The 8,773-nt window shown below is 41.5% G+C and overlaps 1 protein-coding gene across 1 annotated transcript; it reads right to left on the reverse strand.

Annotated features, from left to right (window-relative positions):
* Positions 1–359: 359 nt before the first annotated feature.
* SF3B5 (splicing factor 3b, subunit 5, 10kDa) lies at positions 360–1,044 on the reverse strand. The gene has a single exon (XM_004673913.2). The coding sequence runs from the start codon at positions 923–925 to the stop codon at positions 665–667; it is 261 nt and encodes an 86-aa protein (XP_004673970.1). The 5' UTR covers positions 926–1,044; the 3' UTR covers positions 360–664.
* Between the last annotated feature and the right edge of the window lie 7,729 nt (positions 1,045–8,773).

Genomic DNA, 8,773 nt, shown 5'->3' on the forward strand with positions numbered 1-8,773 from the left:
GTTGAATGAACTAGTTTGCCTACTTGACAAGGCTCAAGAAATGGTAGTTCCAAGAGAAAAAGGATGCAATTTACAGAGATATGAGGACAAGAGCATTTTTTTCTTTTTGAATGAGAGGAGGGAAAGGTGGGATACAAATATCACAAACCTCAATAATGAAGGCATTAGTAGGCCTGGTAAAAGGTTCTGGGGAGAAGTCAGGGTGGGAGAATACTGTAGGGATCAAGCAGATCAGACTGACATTTCTAACAAGTGAACACTGGCCGAGCCCCCTCCCCTCCTTCGGACTCCCACCAAATTGTAGGACCTAGAGCCCTAAACAGACCCTACCCAAACACAAACAGTCCACACCAAGAGTCTGAAGTTTTCTAAATTTTATGGAAAAAGCAACAATGGCAACCAACTAGGCCAAAAAAAACCTCACGAGCTACCAAGTCCGTTATCACAAACGCCTTCCCTAGTGTTTGCTGGGTTTAGGATCTCTGCAAGGTCGCAGATATCTGGGGTCCTGGAGGGGTCACTGGAAGACAAGTCACGTGGGACGCCCTAGGTAGGCGCCTTTTTACAAAGACAGGAAGAGAGGCTGGAGCCATGGAGAATCGGTCCATGTGGGCGGACACACGAGGGCAAGACCGCAACATAGAGAAGGCAGGCAGAGGCGGCTTCAGTTCTCTTCAGGCTTGTCAGCCGGAGGCCCACAAGGCTGCAGCATCTTCTCCATCAGGTTGAAGCGGACTCGCGCTTTGCTCTCATTCTCCGCGATGGCGAAGTAGTTGAGAAGGTCGAAGTGGCCCATGTAGGAGCAGTAGGAGTCGCGATGCTGGTTCACGAGCCACTCCCATTTGGTGGTGTCGGCGTGGCCGGTGCCGATGTACTTGGACTGCAGGTGCTCTAGCTGGCTGTGGATGGTGTAGCGGTCGGTCATCTCGACGCTTTCCCCTTAGCTACCCCGTCAGAAGCCGTAGACAAGGAGTTGCCGGAGTTACAAGCCGGAGAGCCACCACCGCACGCAAGTTCCGGACCCGCGCAGTCGCAGACGAATGGCGTCACGGCGACGTACCTCCGTGAGCTCGCGGAGGAACGATTCAGAAGCGGAAGCGGAAGTGTTTTCTGTCGCAGAATTGGAGTTGCCTAAGCGACGCCACAGTAGTCCGCCCTTCTAGAAAGCCCCGCCCCTTCCGTGGCGTGTTGCCGGCCTGTTTGTGCGGCGGCGGTTTTCTGAACCCGAGCGTTGCATTCTGGGACTTGTGGTCTCCAGTTCCTGCGCGCGGGCTTGTGCTGCCGCTGGTCACCGTGTGAGAGCCGGTGCGCGGCCTAATCTGGGAGGCCGTCTGGGAGGCGGAGAGCCTCCCTGAGTGTTGGGGGGTTGAGAGGAGATGAGAGACTCAAGTAGGGCAGGGCGACAAGCCAATTGTGAAAATGAGCTCTTGGCCTAATTCCGTTCCCGGAGATAACGTGGAGGCCCCGGTCCCTTTCACCACCAGGCATGGTTAATCCTGGAATCGGGGGAGGGTGGGGTTGGGGGGTGCCAGTGGTGCTCTCAGCCGTGTCTCCCGCAAGTTGGGGGGCGTCCTCGTCACTCCCCGCGGGCAGGGCGGCGTTTCCTGCCTGGACACCGACGGACTGTACCCGTTTCAGGCGTGCGGGCTCTTCGTAGCTCCCCAGGATCTTGAGCTGACTGATACCGAATCTCCCCGCCTCGCCCCACCAGCCCGTGCTTCTCACGGTGCCCGGCTGCTCGTGTTTCCAGTGTTTTGTACAAGCTGTTCCCTCCACGGGGAATGCTTTTGTTCCCTTGGCAAACACTTCTCCCTTTAAGTCAGCTCTAAAGCATCTCCTTGAAATTGGCTTTGGCTATGCCAGACAGATGTAAATTCTTCCTCTTTGCATATTGTATATCTCTTCGGTAATACAGCTGCAGATGCTTTTCTTCTTCTTCTTTTTTTTTTTTGCTAAAGAACACTTATGCGAATACAAAATATTTGAGAAAATTAGTTTGCTTTTGGAGATATCTTTTAGATAAACATGCTTCTTTGGGGGTTTGACCACTTCCATGGTCTGGCAGAGGATTGTATTTTCAAATTTGATCTCGAAAAATGTTTGATAACTGGATAAGCAAGTACATTACAGTCAAGTAAAAGGAGCTTTTTACTGTGAGAAAGCTAGCTTTTCAGTAGTTTTATTCTGGTGCAAACGCACAGTTATGTAGGATGAATCTAGGTCTCTGGTGTACAGCATGATGACTAATTTAATACTGTGCTGTCTGTTAATAAAATTTGCCCAGAGAATAGATTTATGGTATTCTCACCATGGAAAAAGGGTAACTTTTCTATCCTAAGTAGAGATGACTATATTAATTAGCTTGACTATAGTAATCATTTCACTATGGATATGTATTCTCATATTGTACCCATTAAATATATAATTTTTTATTTTTAAAAAAGACAAAATATTCCTTATGGTACCAAGTGCATTTACCAAAAAAAAAAAAAAAAGCTTTATTCTTCTGCTTAGATTTTGTTAAAACAAACGTTCATTTCTAATGGGTAGAAACCATTTAACAGGCATACATGTGAATTTACATCCAAATACGTCAAATCTTGTTCTACGATTTTCTTGTTTCTGCCTCTGTTATTTGTTTTTGTTTTGTATTTTTAAAGAAATGAAATTATCCAAGTAAACTTTAAGTTCTCCATGGTCCCCTCCCTAATCTATTGACTTCAGGTTATTATCTTGACTTGAGATTTTATTTCCAGAGCCTTTTTTTTTAATTGATTGCTGAAAATTATATATCCATAAATAATAGGTGTTACTATTATGAGTATATCAAAGCTTTTTATGAAATCCTGTATGCTTTGTTATTAGGTTTGCTTGTTGTCCTCATCAGTATCCATATTCATATAGAGCTTTAGTTCATTTCTACCATAACCTGTCCATTTAATGACAGGCATTTAATTTCACACTTTTGCTATTATAAATAAAACTGCAATAAACATTCTTGTGTATATGTTTTACAAGTGTAAAGGGTTTTCTCTAGGGCATGTGAGAATAAAGCTGTTGAGACATTTGCTTGATATAGCCAAATTGCGCTCCAAAGCGCTCATAAAAATTGGCTGTCCCACCAGCAGAATGAGAATATCTTTACACCCACATCCTTTCCAAACCTTAGTGTCCCTAGATATTTTTTAAAAAAATTAAAATCTGATAGGCTGGAATGAAATTTCATTGTGGCTTTCTTTAATTTCCAGATCCCTGCTTACCAGTGATTCTGAACATGGTTTTTATGTGTTTATTGGCCAATTATATTTCTGCTGTGAATTACTTATTGTGTTTCTCCTTTTCTTACTAATATTCAACAGGCTTGCTAGTTATAGATAGTCAAAAATGTTTTGGTCAGGCCTCCTTGGTGGCTCACGGGGTTAAGTCTCAGCACTATCAAGCCATTGCCAGCCACTGAAGCACGAGTTCCACTCCCAGAGAGCTGGCCCTCATGGCACAGTAGACCTTTCCTGTCTTCTGGCTGCTCCCCTCAGCAACGTATTTCAGTCAGTCCACCTGTTCTGCTCCCCACTCTGTCTCTGGCAAATCCTGTCCTTCTCAATCCCCTGCTTCTGGTCTACACCCCAGCTCTTTTATTTATAAATAAATAAAATAAATCTTAGAAATACATGTTTTGGTCACGAGACCCTGTAGAAGAAAGCATTCACCAGAGAGTCTCAGATGAACCAGGCAAAGCTTACTAAAGGATGGTGCATGAAGGAACCCCTGCTGGAAAGGAGAATTTATCCTGCTTGGCATTGGCACAGGGGGGAAGTTGGGGTGTTGGTGGTTAGGTAGGTTTACAAAGAGGGGCTGAGGAGGCCAGCAGCATAGTTTGTTCTGGATAGGGCTATGCCCTGACAAGCACGATGGGTTACATTTCAACTTTGCATAAAGCCTCTCAGCCTTCTCCCCTCCAGGAAATTGTGAGATAATCATTAGTCAGGATCTAATGTTTTTTGCCTAACTGGCACCTTGGTCAGTCAGGTAGGGCATATTCTTTGGTCAGGATGTTTGGATAGGGTCTGCCATTCTGTGATCTAGTCTACCTGTTCAAACAGGTAACTGAGCAACTAAACCTTGCTCAGGCCTCAATTCAATTCCTTGTTTAAATGAAACAAGAGGCAACTTTTATACTACTGGCTTGAAATTTCTTTTACCTACACTGTCTCAGTTATATGGAATGAAACATTTTTTTCCAGTCTGTGGCTCATCTTTACATATTTGTTATCTTTTGTTGTACAACAAAAATATGTTTGAAGTAGTCAAATGTATCAATCATTCTTTCTGGTTTCTGCCTTCAGTGTTGAGTTTAAAAGTGAAATCCAGCAAATTTCTTTTCTACCTTGGGGGTCATAAAAAAATAACTTCCTTCACTTTCTTCCTTTTGTTTTTGTATATTTAGAATTTTATATCACAAAGCTTTTGTTTTGCTTTAAGTGTCTAATTTATAAATATTTTTCTGTATGGTTAACGAACTCCTACTGATAATTGATTTGCTATTAATGGCCATTTCTTTCCTCTCTCATCTTTAGTGCTTCTGTTGTATATTAACGGGCCTCTTTCTAGGCTTTCTGTTTTATTAATCTCTGTACCTGCATCAGTAATACAGGATCTTAATTATTGTAACTTTATTGTAAATCTTGATAGCTGACATTGAAAGCTTATACTGTTTTCTTTTTTCATAGATGTCTTAACTATTCCTAGTGCTTTACTCTTCCACATGAATTTAGAATTGTCAGTAAAAGCCTCATGAAAATTGTGATTATTCAAGCAAAGCAATGCAAATTAATCTTCTTTTTATAACAGTAAGAATGATTCCATATGATAGAATTCCTCAAAATCAGTAATCTTTGGGACTAGATGAAAAATAAGAGCCAGGATGCATTGGTTTACTAGGCTGTCAAGACAAACTATCAGTCTGGGTGGCTTCAACAGTAGAAGTTTATTTGTTCACAATTGTGGAGGCTGAAGTACAAGCTCAAAGTGATGGAGGGTTGGTTTCATTCTGAGATTTTTTTTCTCCTCCACTTGCCAGTGACCATCTTCTCTCTATATCTTCACATGGTTTTCCCTCCGTGTATATATGTGTGTGTGTGTCTGTGTCTTAATTTATTCTGGTAAAGACAAAGTCATATTGGAATAGAGTCTACCCAAATGACCTCTACTTACTTTAATTGTCTCTTTGAAGGCCCTATTTCTAAACACAATCACATTCTGAGTTGTTGAGGGTTGTATTTAAATTTTATTATTATTGCAGGAAAAAAGGAACTTTAAATTGAAGCAAAGTCACATTTCCTTTATGAAATGTGAAAAATTATTTGTTATTTTTGTCTGTAGGCAAGTTTCCCCCCCACCTTCTCCCTCCAAGTTTTTGAATATTAAAAGGATTTTGAATATGCACAGATGTTGATATCATGGTTCACACTAGGGGTCGCTAAAACAGTATTTAATACCAACAAATAGACCAATGGTTGAGAACACTTTATAATTAGGTGACTGAGAAAAAATTAGGAACCTTAATTTCCATAAAAAATTAGGAATCTTAATAACCATAATAAGCAGGAACAGTACCTTGAGAATGAGATGTTGAAGACAAGACTTTGGTTTGCTGTATTTTTAAAGGTAACTAAGACTCTCAACAATTTAGGAGAAAAATTTTACTTTGTGGTTTTAAATTAGATTATGTGGTGATATGTAATTTAAATTTTTTTTAAGATTTATTTATTTGTGCATACAGAACTGGGGTACAGGCCAGAGGCTCAGGGGCGGGGACAGGCTTCACCAGAGAGAGAGTGGGGAGCAGAACAGGCAGATGGATGAAGTACACTGCTGAGGGGAGCAGCAGGCGGGTCAGGAGAGGTCTGCCGTGCCATGTGGTCACCTCTGGGGCAGGCGGGGATCGAACTCGTGGAAGTGGCATAGCTTCTCAGTGCTGTGCTTTAACCCGCTGTGCCACCAGGGAGGGCCGAAATTTAAAGTTTTTTTAAGTTTGCTAGACACAATTTAATTTTCTGTGGTTAAAATATCTTCAGCTTCAGCTTTTATTCACCATTGTGGATTTCATATATCTAGGCAAATCTAGAACTTCCATTTGGGGAAGATTTTTGCCTCTAATTGGGTATATACTTCAAGGAAGACATAGTGTTCTATACCTTTTTAAGAATCTCTTCTAGGACAGATGATTACTGTAGACATTTATACTATACTCATTTGAGACTGAATTGACTGGCACTTCTCTGTTCTGAAGGGATAATGCGATTAACATTAAATGCAAATTTTAAAAAATACTTCTCATAAAAGAAATTTCACAGAGGAACTTTGAAGCCCTACATACATTTTATAGTTGTTGAAATAATATGAAATCTTGCTATATTAATATTAGTAATTCACATAGCACAGGAAATAAATGAGTATTTGTTGAATTAATGAGTGAATAAATGTTCCTGACAGTGATAGGGAAGAACTGGAAACAGCATTAATACTAACAATAAAGGAATATTTATATAAATTGATGTAATCTGGGTATATATGGTATATCTCCTATTTGAATATAAGTTTCACCAAACTATGTAAGTTTCCCCCATATTAACATAAAGACTTACCCACAGTTAGTACTTAATAAAATCTGTGAATTAGAATATTGTTCTCACACTGAAGTGAGCAGAGATACTCCAAGTTTTTTTTTTAATTAATTTATTTATGTATACAAGAACTGGGGTACAGGCCAGAGGTGCCAGGGGATTCACCAGAGACAGAGTGGGGAGCAGAACAGCTGTGTCATGCAGGTCACCTCCATGGCCAGGGATCAAACCTGTGCTGCAATGGCTTTGGATAGCTTCAATGAGTACTGTGCTTTAACCCATTGCGCCACCAGGAAGGGCCCAATACTCCAAGTCTTAAAGCATTCCTCAGGTGTTGGGAGTAGCCACCTCAAAATCATAACCAAGCTCTACCTTAAGTCTAAAATATATGGATTTGGAGGCAGGGCAAGCAAATTTATTTTTTTCTAGGTGTTAATGTCAGAGAAAAAAGTCCCATGCCAATGCTTTATAAAAGTATGAATATAGGGGCCCTCCCTGGTGGCGCAGCGGGTTAAAGCACAGCATTAAGAAACTAAAGCCACTTCAGCATGAGTTCGATCCCCACCCCAGAGGTGATCCACATGGCACGGCAGACCTCTCCTGACCGGCCCACTGCTCCCCTCAGCAGTGAACTTCGTCAGTTCTCCTTGCTCTGCTCCCCAACTCTGTCTCTGGTGGATCCTCTCACCACTCACACGTCTGGCCTGTACCCCAGTTCCATATGCATAAATAAATCTTTTTTTAAAAAAGAGTATGAATATAGTACTTTTGATGTTTTAGAGTATCTGAGTCATCTAAAAGGTTTGCATGGAACAGGTTTTCAAGCCTGAGTCAGTTCAGTTTCTGAGCCATCACGAATCACAAATTAGACTATGGAATCTAAGCACAAGAAGTGAAATGGATGGGGCTGTCTTTTGTTCAACATTTTTAGTATCCAGTGTAAACATCTGATTCATTATAGTCTACCTACAGCAAGAAAAATTCCAGATGAAGCTGCAGCTAGAGAGCAGAACTTAGTTTTCCTTTGATTTGAATTTGAGCAGATGCAAGCCTGGTCTAGGTCTTTGGGAAGGTCTAGTGCCTCTTGGTTTTAAATCAGCACAGCCATGTTTTTCCTTGACTGTTTAGAAAAGATATGTATAGGCCCTCCCCGGTGGCACAGCGGGTTAAAGCACAGCACTGAGAATCAAAAGCCCCTTCCGCATGAATCTGATTCCCGCCTACCCCGGAGGTGACCACATGGCGCAGCGGACTTCTCCTGACCCGCCTGTTGCTCCCCTCAGCAGTGTACTTCGTAGATCTGCCTGTTCTGCTCCCCATTGTCTCTGGTGAAGTCTCTCGCCAGCCCTCAGGCTCTGGCCTGTACCCCAGTTCTATATGTACAAATAAATAAATCTTTAAAAAAAAAAAGAGAGAGAAGATATGTATGTAGAGAGAAGTGATGGCAATCCTATTCAACTATAAGAAAACTTATGGTTTCTTTCATTTTCAGATAACAGAAGCACATTTCAGAATCTCTGTGTATATTTTTATGAGTTCATTCATTTGTATAATAACTCCTTCACCTGCCACCCATGTTTCTTAGTTTAGAAGTTCCCAAAAGATCTGTGTTCATAGGCTGTGTATAGCGACCCAAAGAGAAAATGACGCAGCAGCAAGCCTAATATTTTAAAAGCTCTTAGTTTTGTTTGTGGTAGTTTAAAGACGAAGAGGAATTTGGGGGTGGAACAGATTGACACACGTTGCGCTGGCTAAGTACCAAAGGTGCCACTTCCTCACCTGATCTCTCATTTTCTTCAGCTTACGTAAACTACTGTGCAAATGCAATTTCAAGTCTCCCCACTTCCAACTAGATGTCTAACCCCAGGTCTTACAGAAATAAATTCTAGCATTACTATGGCTGAGGATTGCTGAGTGTATTTCAGTTGCTGGAGGAATTGATTTGTTCTGATAAGGAATTAAAATATTTCCACTCAAGGTTTCATTTGTGGGCCCTTATGATAGCCAAATGCTATGTTGGCGTGCCCTTTTATCCATAATTTTGCATTCCCTGAATTGCTAGGGTGGTCTCTGTATCTGGCTTAGTAGCTTAACTTTCAAAGGTAAGAAAGACACCTGTGTTTTCCATCCGAATTTTGGTGCAGTCTGAC

The sequence above is a fragment of the Condylura cristata genome, unplaced genomic scaffold (assembly GCF_000260355.1).
Source record: "Condylura cristata isolate star-nosed mole 26May11 unplaced genomic scaffold, ConCri1.0 scaffold00001, whole genome shotgun sequence".
Taxonomy (NCBI): domain Eukaryota; kingdom Metazoa; phylum Chordata; class Mammalia; order Eulipotyphla; family Talpidae; genus Condylura; species Condylura cristata.

Coding starts and splice junctions, on each gene's coding strand:
- SF3B5 (XM_004673913.2), bottom strand. CDS start 925: ATGACCGACCGCTACACCATCCACAGCCAGCTAGAGCACCTGCAGTCC.